At 37.6% G+C, this 14,204-nt stretch overlaps 1 protein-coding gene across 1 annotated transcript; it reads left to right on the forward strand.

Moving 5' to 3' along the window:
- Positions 1-930: 930 nt before the first annotated feature.
- LOC311172129 (thyroid transcription factor 1-associated protein 26-like) lies at positions 931-1,658 on the forward strand (the record flags this gene model as incomplete). The annotated part of the gene is given in 3 exon segments (XM_084235304.1): positions 931-1,194; positions 1,198-1,513; positions 1,516-1,658. Coding segments are annotated over 3 exon segments (723 nt in total).
- Between the last annotated feature and the right edge of the window lie 12,546 nt (positions 1,659-14,204).

A 14,204-nucleotide genomic window follows, 5' to 3' on the forward strand; every position in this document is an offset into this window, starting at 1 on the left:
TCCTGATTTTAAACCATATCACAAAGCTATAGTGATTAAAACAGTATGAAACTGACATATAGAACAATTGAACAAAATAGAGAGTCCGGATATAAACTTACTTGCATTCAATCAACAAATCTTTGCCAAGAGTACCAAGAATACACAATGGGGAAAGCATAGTCTCTTTAATAAATGTTTTTGGAGAAATTGGACATCAACATGTAAGAGAATGAAACTGTATTCTAGTCATACACTACACATAAAAGCCAATACAAAATGGATTAAAGACTTAGTACCATAATGCCACATAATACTAGAATCCAAAAAAATCCTAGAAGAAATCATAGGAAGAAAACTTCTTAACTTCAGCCTTTATAATGATTTCTTTTTAGTATTACATCAAAAGCACAGACAACAAAAGGACAAATAAATACATGGGATATCACACTAAAAGGATTCTGCATGGCAAATAAAACAACAGGTAAAACATATTCTATGAAATGCTATTTGCAAAGTATTTATCTTATAAGGGCTTAGTATCCAAAATAAGTAAGGAACTCCAACTCAATAGTAATAAAACAAATTAGTTGATTTGAAATATGGGCAAAGAGTCTGATAAATTTTCCAAAGAAGACATACAGATGGCCATAAGACATATTAAAATGTATTCAACAATACTAGTCATAAATACAAATTAAAACCACAATGAGTTGTCACCTCACACCTGTTAAGGTGGCTCTTAATTAAGAAAATAAAACAAATGTTGAAGAGGATGTATAGAAAAGGGAATCTACTACTCTCTGGGTGGGAATGTAAATTGGTAAGGCTACTGGAAAACAATATGGATGCTCCTCAAAAAATTAAAAATAGATCTATTGCATGATCTAATCCCACTTTGGGTGTTTATGCACAAAAAATGAAATTATGATCTTGAAGGAAAGGTATGTCATGGCGCCTGTGAAGCCGGCCGCACGGTGGAGGAGGACGGGGCCTTTTGGGACGCATGGCGAAGAAGTTTCTCCAATCGGGTCCAGGAATAAAAAAGTAAAACAGAGGACGTGGCGACCTAACCATGTGCAGGCCTTCGTGGGGAGCATTTGTGAGGGGCAAGGCTTTGCATTTCGAAGAAAATTGAAGATTCAGCAAAATTATAAGAAATTACTATGGAGGGAAAAGAAAGCTCAAACTGCACAGGAATCCCAGTTCACAGACTGATACCCTGATCATTTGAAGCATCTCTATTTAGCAGAAGAAAAAAGACTCAGGAAGCAAGTAAGAAAAGTTGACCAGTCTAGGTCAGAACAAATTAATCAAACACTGCCAGAAGAACAGTGTAGCTTTGATCAGACTTTGTCTGAAGAGCACTGTAGCACTGACCAACCTCAGCCTGAAGAAAAGTGTAAGGAAAAAGTAAACTTCATTACTATTCCAAAGAAAAATAAAAAGAAAACATCAACTCAGAAAGTACAAGAAGAATATGAACAGGTACAAGCTAAACGTGCTGCTAAGAAACAAGAATTTGAGAAAAGAAAAAAGAGAGAGAAGAGGCTCAAAGGCTGTACAAAAAGAAGAAAATGGAAATGTTCAAAATATTGAGCAAAAAGACTAAAAAGGGCCAACCAAACTTGAATTTACAAATGAAGTATCTTCTTAAAAAAATTCAGGAAAAAAATTAAATCAGTTGTTTTTTTCTTAGTGATGGGTTAAAATACCTTCTGTTGTGTATTCTTTTATATGGGTAACATACCTTCTAACAACTAAATTTGTTAACATAAACTAAGTTTTTAAATTGAAATATCAAAAGGCCAAATAATTTATTCTTGGAAAAGAAAAGTTTCTTAATTTGCCCTACACAATATGCCAAGTTTCTTATTTGCTTCTAGAGGAAGTTTGACTTGAAGAACTGAAGAACCTTTTATTTGAACAACAGGTTCAGTATATTACTTTTGTATTATATGAAATTCAGATGAAATAAAATGTTTTGACAAAAAAAAACTTGAAGGAGATATCTGTACATCTATGGTCATTATAGCACTCATCACATTAGGCTAAGAAATGGATATAACCTAAATGTCCATTAATAGATGAATGGATAAAGAAAATACAGTATATATGTGTGATGGAATATTATTCAGTCTTAGAGAAGGGGGAAATCTGGCATTTCCAACATATGTAGACTGGAGGTTATCATGCTAAGTGGATTAAAACACAGAATACAAATCCTGAATGACTATGATTTCATTTATATGTGGAATTTAAGGTAGTAAACTCATTGAAGTAAAGAGCAGAATGATGATTTTCAGGAGCTGGAGGAAAGGGGAAATAAGAGCCTACAAAGTGCTGGGTATGTACCACAGGTTTTGGAGAATCTAGCTAACAATACTATATTATGTTGTTAGAGTTTGGTAAGAGGATAGAGTAAATGTACACAACATATTAAAAATCATGTTTATGGCCCTGAACATGGTGATGGTTACACAGATGTGAATTTCTTATTGAGCTGGATGGATAGGATATATGTATCTTTTATTTTTTTTCCAACAAGGTGGTTTTAAAATGAAACAGAACAAAACTAGAGAGTATCCTGGGTGGGGAAGTCTGAGTGGCAGAGACAGGAAGCAGGAGCCATTGAGCTGCTGCTCTCCCAGGATGACTAAGGGGTGCATGAATGGGGGACTTAAGGCAACAGGGGCTGGAGCAGGGAGTGACTGGGGCAGAACACTGGCTGGAAAAGAGGGAAAGGACAAATGATGCACAGACTCATCAGTTTCAACCTTAACTTCTGACTCATCAGTTTGTTATTTTAGGTGTTTAGTTGCAAAAGCAGCACAAATAGTACAGTCAAAAACAGGAAGTTATATTGTAAAGTAAATGTTTCCACTGAGTAGGTAGCATTTCTAAGCTGTTTGTATTCAGCATACACTAAAATAAGATATCCAGTAGATTCTGTTTTCTCTCAGTGATTTTAATTAGATAGCAAGGGCATATGTCATCTTGAATTTTATTTACCAATCCTAAATCAGGGAAGAGAGTTTCCGGAAGCATGAAGACAAGCTAAAAAAGCTAGCTGGCCCTAGAATTGAACTATATTGATTTGGTGCTAAAGCAGAACAGAAAAATTGTACTGAAATATTTTAGTCACCACTAAAGAGGATTGAAAAAGGAGATAAAGGTCTGTATAGTCCTGCCCTTCAAGTCAAGTATCATTATGTGTAGTTTGGGAGAGATCACGTTGCATAGTAAAATCTTGATTAGCTTGAATTCCCTAAGCACTTCTCTGGAAAAGCAATCTTATAGGAGAGATTTAATGCAAATAGGCATTCCAAGAAAATTCTAGGAATAATACAAATTATATACAGTTGTCTCTACATCTCTAGATGAAGCATAGAGATGGTAAGGAGTAAAGATTTGAACAAGCTGGTATATCCCCAAACCAAAGAACACTGTATTTATCTTTCTGTAATTTATACACCAAATCAGGAAAAGCGGGCCAGTACATTGAAGGCTGTTTTTCGAAAGAAGTACTGAAATTAAAAACAAAATGAAACAAAATTTTAGTGTCTGTCTCTATCCTGACATTCAGCTGATTAATATATACATTCTTTTTTAAAAAAAAGATTTATTTATTTATGCATACAAGAGCTAGGGTACAGGCCAGAGATGTGGGGTGTGTGTGTAAGAGGATTCATCAGAGACAAAGTGGGGAACAGAACAGGCAGACTGACTGAAACACACTGCTGAGGGAGCAGTGGGCGGGCGAGACAGGAGAGGTCTGCTTCGCCATGGGGGTTGCTCCCTGGCTGGCTGGAGGATCGAACTTGTGCTGCAGAGGCTGCAGATTGCTTCATAGTGTGGTGCTTAACCCCTTGCGCCTCCAAGGAGGCCCAATATATACATTCTTGATTATTGTTTGAATGTTTCATTCTTCTTACAAGATACTGATGAAGAACAGAGAAATTATACATGGCTAGACTTAGCAAAATGCCCACAAGAAAACCTCAGTTTACAATTACCAAGTCTTACTTTTTTTGGCCATGGTTATTTTCAGTGAATGTTATCACCAACTTAGGAATACTCAGTGCTCTTGACAACCACAGAGATTCCTCTCCTTATTCTGAGCCTCAGGAAAGCTCTTTTCAGTAGAATGTAGCTGCATAGCATTGCCTGGATTGGAGGAAACAGGGCATCTCATGTAGGGGAAGGAGTGAATAGTTACAGTGCTCTTGGTTGGAGGTAGGGGGACGCATGAGGAATTATTTCCTATTCTGCAGCTGGTGTAGAAAGACCATGCAGGAAAGCATTCCCTGCCATAAATAATCACATAGTGCTAGGACAGAAGATGGAGCAAAAAATGAGCTAGCAATATAGGCTTAGCTTAGTGACAGGCATAGAAGGGAATCTTGAGGTTGCATTGGAATCAACCCAGCTCACTAGGTTATGAGACCATACAGTTTAGAAAAGCAGGCATTAGTCACAAATCAAGAGGTTGTGTTGCATTTACCTACAATGTTTTCCATTTTACTACTGCTCTGGCAACAAAGCTTGATTTCCAGGCCAGCTACTTTATTCTTATTTCTACCACCCGGTATCTATGTTCACAAGTTCCAAACTCTCCTATGAGTTTATTGTATTAAAAATCATTTGTAGTTCCAAGCTTTTGCTTATTTTCCAAGGCCTTTACAATAAGTCATTTGTCAGTTGGGATTGATGTGAACTGATTGTTTTATATGCACAAATAATATCTTGTTTTTTCTTTGAACTTTTCTGGATCCATTTCTTTCATACTGAAGCATATTATCTGTTGGAAATAAGTTTAGAAAGATTAGATCTGTCTGATTTCTTTCTGTTTTACCTGATTACTATTTGCCTAACTCAGATTTTGTCTTTGGAGATATATGATAGCATCTACCCATCATCACCACGGAGGGTTGTGGCTTTTTGTTTTATTAAATATTTTTGTTTTTGCTTAGTGCATGCTTCATTTTCAACATGTTTTTACATGATTGATCTCAAGGGCAGATGCTAATGTACTGCACTGTATTATTGAAACTTGTGAATAAAAAAACAAAACCCAGAGGGGTTAATTGAGGAGCCAATATCTTTAGTTTGATATTTCTAACAATTGGAACAATTCTCTGATCTGGAAGGGACTCAGATGCCATTTTCTAAAATTTTCTCTGTTCAGAGATAAAGAAGCAAAGGTTGCAAAGATTAAGTGACCCACTCAATGTCACACAGCTAATTGGTGGCAGGGGTAGAACTAGAGGTGGGGTCTCCAGATGTTTAGTCTATATTTCTGTCCACAGAATCACATGCTTGTTCAGCTCTCATCCTGCAGAATCTCTAAGTAGCTGTTTTACTTGATGAGCCTGGAAGGGTCAAACTTAGTGGATATTAGGCAATTAGGAATAGATCTAACTGATAATGCTGATAACCAGTTATTGAGCACACGACTGCCCTCTAGAAAGCTGACGTTTCCAGTTTCTAATTAAAATCAGAAATTATAAGGACTCCATTTAAAAGTTGTAGAACATTATCAAAAATCCTAGGTTTATAAAATTAGCAAATATGAGAGAAAGGGAAAAAGGAGGGTGACTGTGTGACTAATAGAAACACATTCTTATTTTTAAAGGTGTCTCATCAAGCAGGCAGTAGATGAGTCCCTGCAACCCCTCCCAAATGCAGCCAAGGACACAAAGTGATATTTCTGTGTGGGTTGTATTCTGAAAGTTCATTTTCAGATAAAAACTGTGTTTACGCATAATGGGAAAATTCTGAGCTGTGGAGGATTTGTTTGTTGTCTAACTGAAAGCCTTTCCCTCCTTCTCCTTCCTCAACTTTGTTTCTTCTGTGAAGTTGACCCCTGACCCCATCGCAGAAGCTAAAAATCTAAATAAACCATTTTCCAGGCTCCTCTGCACTTAGGATCTGGTACTTTACTCAATATTGGCCAATGAGTAGGTTGGGCAATGCTGGACAACATTTCCATACTGATAGAATGAAAGGGAAAACTTCCCTTTCTACCTTTCTTTTTTCAAAATAAGATTTATTTATGCATACAAGAACTGGGGTGGAGGCCAGAGGTGCCGGGGGATGAGAGGATTCACCAGAGACTGAGAGGGGAGCAAAACAGGAGCATCTACTGAAATACACTGCTGAAGGGAGCAGCGAGCAAGCCAGGAGAGGTCTGCTGCGCCCTGTGGGCTGCCATCCTGCATGGGGATTGAACTGCAGTGGCTGGAAATAGCTTGATAGCACCACCAGGGAGGCCCCCTTTCTGCCTTTCTAATGCAGGTGCCCAAGAACATTTTTTCAGGGTGGGTGCAGCCATCTAGTAACCATGGAGAGTAAAACCTTGGATTATTAGCTGACATGCCAAGGGTGGTTGAAGAGGAACGCAGAGAGATTTTGATCCTTGAGGATATGTTCAACCACTAAGTTAACCTTAGGGCCCTTCACTGTGAGTTTTCTTGCCATTCAACAAGCTGGAACCAGTTCTCCTGGTGAGAACTCCGTGAGAACTGATTGTGCGTGTCCTTTCCCATTTCTGCGTGGGTAGATGATGTCAACTATGTCTGGAAAATACACACTATGGAAATTGCAAATGCAACAAATAAGGAATTTTTTTTATTTTTTTAAAAGATTTATTTATTTACACAAGCACTGGGTACAGTCAGAAGCGCGGGAGGGTGAGAGAATTCACCAGAGCCAGAGCGGGGAGCAGAGCAGGCAGAAGGACCGAGGTACACTGCTGAGGGGAGCAGCGGGCGGCAGGAGAGGTCTGCGCACCATGTGGGACCCTCCTTCAGTGGCCAGGGAGCAGCCGGGGATCAAACCAGCGCCTCAGAGGTTGCGGGCAGCTTCGCAACCCAGTGCTCAACCGCCGCGCCACCGGGGAGGCCCATAAATAAGGAATTTTAAATCCTCTGGCGAGTCATTTGTTAAACATTTACCAGCATAGCACTAGATATATTAAAATTTGAAGTTTTAAACCACTTTTAATGGTATTATCTGGTACCTGAAATTGAGAGACCACTAACTGATACTTTGGTTTGCACTTAAAAGGTTTATTTATACTTTGTTTAAAAATAAAGAGCTGAATAGAGTTTATCATCTGGATGCTGGCTTATATGGTAAATTCATTTTGGTTGTAAACACTGGTCTCCCATCACCAACAGAAAGAGCCTCTTCAAACACATCTCCCTTGGTTGGGACATCCTCCTATTTATTAGCCTGATGGCTTGGGATTTGGGCAAGAATACTTCAGGATTCCCAGGATTAGTGGCATCCAGAAAGCAGGGGCTTTCAGGAGGAAAGCAGCAGGGAGGGTCTTTGAGAATTCTATGTTCCACCTATGGCCTCAGAAACATGCTAAAGGTGTCCCAAGGCTGGTCTGAAGCATAAGAACCACTGTTGTCTATGAGCCCATGGACTGTGTTTTGCTTCTCATTTCCAATCAAGTACAAAGAGGGGACTTAGGGAAAATAATATTTTGTAGGCATAAGAGAAAATTACCAAGTTTCGGTAAACTGAGTTCCAGTCTTAGTGGTTTTGCTTTATGTAGATCATGTTGGTCCATTGGTTGTTCCCTGAGCTTTAGGATAAACGTTTTGGACTAAATGTTTTAGAAGACTTTCTCTTTGTGAAACTTATTTCCAATACATTTTCTGTTCACATGATTTTATAAAGAAAGTTGTTATTAATTTTGTGTAGGCAACAAGTGTTTAGGGAAACAGTAAATTATTTGCATAGTATGAGTCTTGATTCAATCACATTACACCCATGTGACTATGGGAAAGGAACACACCTGACCAGAGCATGACAATGGGCACAACAATATGCATCTAATATGTTTAGAGTATGGCTGATGAAATTGCTCGCATGAAAGTATTTTACAAAGTCTTAAGATCTCATAGAAAGGAGATCGCTAGTGTCATCTATAGCACTACTTATAGGGACTATTTGTTTCTTTCGGGGAGTGTCTGGCATTCACCTCTACTCCTCTCTCCTTTACTAACTTTCCTGGGAAGAAACACTCCATTGTGAGTTTTCTTTGCTGGAAGGTCTATCCTGTTGTCAACCTCATGTCACCTCCCACTACTGTCTCTATTATGAAATATGGCAATAAGACATTTCCTCAAGGACCGTGAATGTTTGGATATTTAGCAGCTGACTCAAAGTTGTGGTGAATTTTAGTGAAAAGTTTCATTGGAGAGAACAACAGACCCACAGGACCATGCTGTCCTTGTCTTGTTGTGTCTAAGCCTATGTATGGTTCCTAATGTTTGGCAACTAGGATTCTCAATTTTTCCCCATTTATGTTTTGTTTTTACTTGTGATAAAAGATCTTGTCCAAAACATCCAGCAACACATTTTCACTAACAAAGATGTGGTATGTTGTTTTAAGCTTTGGCATCCACCTAATTTAAAAACAAAATTTACATCTAAAAAAACAAAGTTGTTGAGACCAAATGGTGTGACCCATCCATATTTAAGACAATCTAATGAAGATAACTGTAAACTCAGTGTTAAAAGCAAATTATTGTTGTTGATTCACTTAGTAACCTTAATTGTGCCTGAAAGTCAAATAATATTAAATGACCCAAGGGCTCAGGTGTGAGGTGGGCATTCTAAGATGACATGAGAAGGACTCTGAATGCTACAAGCACATGAGTTATTTTCTTGAAAGAACAGATGCAACACAAATCTCTTTGCAGAATATTTTTAAAGGTTTATTTATTTATGCATACAAGAAGTGGGGTACATGCCAGAGGTATGTGGGGTGAGAGGATTCACCAGAGACAAAGTGGGGAGCAGAACCAGCAGATCAACTGAAATACACTGCTGAGGGGAGCACCGGGCAAGACAGGAGATGTCTGCTGCACCATGTGGGTATCTCCCTGGCTGGGGATAGAACCAATGCAGTAGTGGCTGCGGATAGCTTCATAATGCTGACACTTACCCCCTTGGAGCACCAGGGAGGCCCCTCTTTGCCAGAATATGAACAGGCATTACCAATAGGTCCTGAAGGGAGGTTTTGTAATAGATGCAGGAAACTTAAGTTCAGAGTTTGAATTCTCTCTTATTTTTGGCTTTTCTCAGAAAGAAACTTTTTTTCTCTAACATAAACTCTCCTTCCTTTAGTTGTCAAGGTGAATCAGCTGTCTACCCTAAATATGATTGATAGCTTATCATCATTTACTAAGCAATCCACAATGTGCTAGAATGACATTCTGTATTAATTTTCAGCATAAAAGATGATGTTATTTATTCTGAGGCAATATGACCAAACTATATTTATTTTCATATATTTTTCTAATGTTTTCTCAGAAGTTCTTTGAAATTTGACAGGAATTATATGATGCATAGGATAATGGTGCAGAGTTGTTTACATCCTTATGTTGATATCAGGGTTTTTTTTTTTTTTCCCAGAATCTTCTAGTTAAGAATAACCACAAGAAGAAGTCACATGCATTTATTAAACATTTTATGTGCATTAGCCACTCTGAATTTTTCGTAACCAAATCCTAACAACATATTTATGGATTTTGTAATTTTTTAATCTAATGTAAGCATGAATTAAAACTCAAAGCTTAAAAAGTATCCTTTGATTCATACAGTTTCTAAGTGACACAGACTGGTGACATCTCTCTAGACATTTTGCCCTAATATGCTGTTGCCTCAGGAGACTGTGACCTAACTTTAACATTCCACCACTGCTAAAATCTCCATCAAATAGCATACTATTTCATGGAGATTTTTGCTAGAATGAATATTTTGTTTCTTTAATTTGAAGTACTATTGGTTTACATCTTGTTAGTGTTTTTGAAAGAATACAGTATTACTGCCCTCAGGGTATGTGCCCTTTGTTGCATCAGCCTCCGCTTGGGCGGAAGCAACTCATCCTTGGGCGGAAGCGACCACCACCCCAGGTCCCCCTGCTGGTGTAAGCCTGGTACTGACAGCCCTCCACCATGGCCATTGTGCTTCTCCCTTCTCAGTTCTATGGTCAACTTTCAAGGGAAAGTTTTAAATTTTTTTGTTCTGATCATTTGTTTAGTTTCTCTATATTCCACATATAAGTAACACTATCCTGTATTTATTTTTCTCCTTCTAGCTTATTTTGCTTAGCATAATCCTTTCCACCTCTCTTCATGTTGCCACAAATAGCAGGAGTTTCTCTTTTTGACCACTGAGTAGTACTCCGTTGTGTGTGTGTGTGTGTGTGTATATCACACTTGTGTGTGTGTATATATATATATATCACACTTAATCTTCTCATCTGTTTGGGGACAGTTATATTGTTTCTAAAGCTTGACTATTGTAAATAGTGTTTAAATAAACATGGGAGAACAAGTTTCCTTTTAAATTGGTGTTTTCATATTCTTGAGATGGATAGCTAGAAGTGGATTTGCTGAATCATGTCAGATCCATTGTTAATCTTTTCAGAAACCTCCATACTGCTTTCCACAGGGGCAAGGCCAGTCTACATTCACACCAACAGTGTAAAAGGGTTCTTTTTTCTCTGTACACCCACATTATTTGTCTCTGTTCTCTTTGATAAGGACTACTCTCTATGGTGTGAGGGGTATCTCATTGTGGTTTTCATTTGCATTTTCCTGATAGGTGATGATCATTTTTTCATGTACCTATTGACCATCTGTATGTTGTCTTTGGAGAAGTGCCAATTTAGCTATTCTGCCAATATTTTTAATTGGGTTATTTTCTTTTATTGTATGAGCCCTTTGACATCATCCCCTTGTCAGATGTATGGTGTGCAAATATTTTCTTCCATTCACTAGGGTGTCTTTTTTGCTTTAGTGAGAGTTTCTTTTACTGTGCAAAAGTTCTTGGGTTTGATGTAATCCCAAAAATATGTGTGTGTGTGTGTGTTCTCTTTTGTTTTCCTGTTGCTAGAGATGGCTCCACAAAGACATCTCTGAAGTTTTCACATGTGGAATGTTTTACCTATGTTTTCTTCTATATATTTAATGGTTTCAGGTCCTACATCCAAGTGTTTTATTCATTTTGAGTTGATTTTTGCGTATGGTGTAAGATTAACTGCCATAGTTAATCTATATTATTTTTCAAATTGGGCCAACAATTGTGATTGAGTCATAAAAAATCTGTACATATACTAAACACAAACTCAATTTTCTTATCAAATGTATGTTTTGCAAATGTTTTCTCCAGCTATGTGTATTTTCTTTTTTACAAGGTTGAAGTTATCTTTAAAGCAAGAAATATTTAATTTGAAATACTAATGGAGTTCAGTGCTCAGTTTATTGTCATATCTAAGAAAACGTTGCCTAAATAAAGGACAAAAGACTTATACTTTCTTCTAACACTTTTATAATTTTAGCACATATATTTATCATCTCTTTTGAATTAATTTTTGTAGATGGAATGAGGTGAGATTTATCTTAATTCTTTTGCATATGGTTATCAAATTGTCTTACCACTTATTTAACAAATATACTTTGCAAATTGAATTGTGTATTAATTTCCTAATGCTGCTATAACAGTTCCACAAACTGATTTGCTTAAAACAACAGCAAATTATTATTATACAGTTGTGGAGGCTAAAAGTATGAAATTAAGGTGTGTCCTGTCATGTTCCATCTAAAAAAAAGTCTATTCTTGCTTCTTTCAGTTTCTAGTCCTGAGAATCCTATACATTCCTTGGCTTATCGATATGTCATTCCTATATCCATCTCTGTCATTTTCCTCTATGTCCCTGTATTTTCCTGTATGTCTATCACCTCTTCCTATAAGTATACCAGGCATGTTTTGGAAGCCCACTCTATTCCAATATGACCTCACCTTAACCAATTCCCTCTGTAATGACCCTATTTCCAGATAAGGTGACATTCTGAGGTGCTGGGTGTTAGGACTATATTATGTTTAGGGTGACGTTTCACCAAATAGTGTACACTCTAACCCATCTCCCAAATTCAAGTCCGTCTCATGAGCAAAATATGGTCTAACTCAACATTCCTGAAAGTCTTAAAATTATCAGCATTAATTAATTCCAAAATCACATCTAAATATCACCAACTCAAAGTCCCAATTCTCATCATCCCAATTTGCTGTGGGTGAGTGTGATTCATCCTTGCACATAAATTGTCTCCCACTCTGAACCTGTGAAACTAAACAATGAATCTGCTTCCAAATTGTAATAGTAGCATAGACTAGACATTATTATTCCAAAGGGAAGAAATTAGAGAGAGGCCATGTATCCAAAATCCAGCCAAACAAATTATATTATCTCCATACCTGAGAATACTGCTCTTTGGCTTAACCCTTTTTCATGGGATTTTAGGGGTGGCAGCCTCCCTCTTCCTGGCCCCTAGGCCAGCAGCTCTATCCTCTCAGTCCTAGGAAGTCCTGTTTGACCAGGTCTGTACATTCATGTTTCTGCTCTCAGAGTTATACTTCATTTCATCCTGTCTTTGTCCCTTTCAATTGAGACTATCAGTAATTTTGTTAGTATAAAACTCACAAAAATCCTATTGGTCTTCAATGTATTTCAAAGAAGTTCAGACATCAGACAAGCAACTTCTCCATAGGTATTTGCTAAATGACTATATCCCCATTTTTGGCTTTTGTTGAAGTGTGACATATCTAATTACATACATGAGTCACATACCTAACCTCTATCAAATTGTTGTTTAACCACAACTTTGCCCTTGTTTTCAGAGTATACTGTCTGAATAGGCTTGAAATGTTCTACACCATAGAATTATGGTGCCTTTTCCTTTCACAATTAATTTTTCAATTTATCTCTCTCCTCTTATATTTTCCTCTAGGCAGCAAGGAGAAACATAGCTATAACTTTCTAACTTTGGCCTGACAATATCCTCAGCTACACATGGAAATACAGTGCTCTGATTGACCAAATCTATGTGATAGGTCTCACTGGAGCTGAACTACAGTTAGCAGTTTTTAAATTATTCAAATAGGCCTCTTTCAGGGAAATACTTGGAGAGGAGTATTTCTGTCTACTACTTCTGCACTGAGCCAGGTAATTATAGGGATGGGAAGTCATAGGAGAGTATTTATGAGCCTGTTAAGAACTCTTGGGGCTCCCTGGTGGTGCAAGGGGTTAAATACTGCACTATGAAGCAATCCACAGCCACTGCACCACAAGTTTTATCCCCAGCCAGCCAGGGAGCAACCCAGATGGCAAAGCAGATCTCTCTTGTCTCATCCACTGTTTCCCTCAGCAGTTTGTTTCAGTCTGTCTGCCTATACTGCTCCCCACTCTGTCTCTGGTGAGTCCTCTCCCCCCACCCACATCTCTGGCCTCTACGCCAGCTCTTGTATGCATAAATAAATCTTTAAAAAAAATTTTAAAAAAGAACTCTTTCTAGGACCTGCTTGGTAGTCTAGGGGTTAAGTCTCAGCTCTGTCACTGCTAGGGCCTGAGTTTGATCCCCAGTCGGGGAGCTAACCCACATATGGTGCAGCAGAACTCTCCTGTCTTGACTGCGATTCCCTTTAGCAATGATTTTCAGTAACCCCACCTGTTCTGCTCCCCACTCTCTCTCTCTCTCTGGTGAATCCTTTCAGCTCTCAGACCTCTGGCCTACATCCCAGTATTCTACACAAAAATGAATAAAAAAAATTTAAAAGCCTGTTAAAACAAAAAACTCTTTCCATGATTAATATTGTCAAAATGTACATATTGCCTAAAGCCATCTATAGAGTCATTCTAATCTCCTCAAAATGCCAATGGTGTTTTTCACAAAAATAGACAAAGAATCTTAATATGTGTATGGAACCATAAAAGACTCCTAATGTCCAAATCAATCCCTAGGAAATAGAACCAAGCTAGAGGCATCATATCTCTTGTTTCAAAGTGTATCATAAAGTTATACTAATAAAAACAGTATGGTACTAACACAAAGAGATGCAGAATGGGTAGCTCAAGATTAAATCCTTGTATATACGGTCAACTAATATATTCAATAAGGGAATAAACAATATTCAATGGATTTTTTTGTTTTTTGTTTTTGATTTTTTTAAAAAAATCTATGTATCTCTACTAATCATAATTGGCATTGAATAGATGTGATTTATTAAATAAATGCTTATACATGTATAGGACCATATCCTTGGCATGGAAAAAAAAGCACTTATTACAATGGTGAAATCTAGTCAGATAGCCTCATTTAACAAAGGGGTGGTTGGATGGGAAATAGAGTTTATCTAGTTTCTAT

This window comes from Talpa europaea, assembly GCF_964194135.1.
Source record: "Talpa europaea genome assembly, chromosome: 6".
In the NCBI taxonomy this organism is placed as follows: domain Eukaryota; kingdom Metazoa; phylum Chordata; class Mammalia; order Eulipotyphla; family Talpidae; genus Talpa; species Talpa europaea.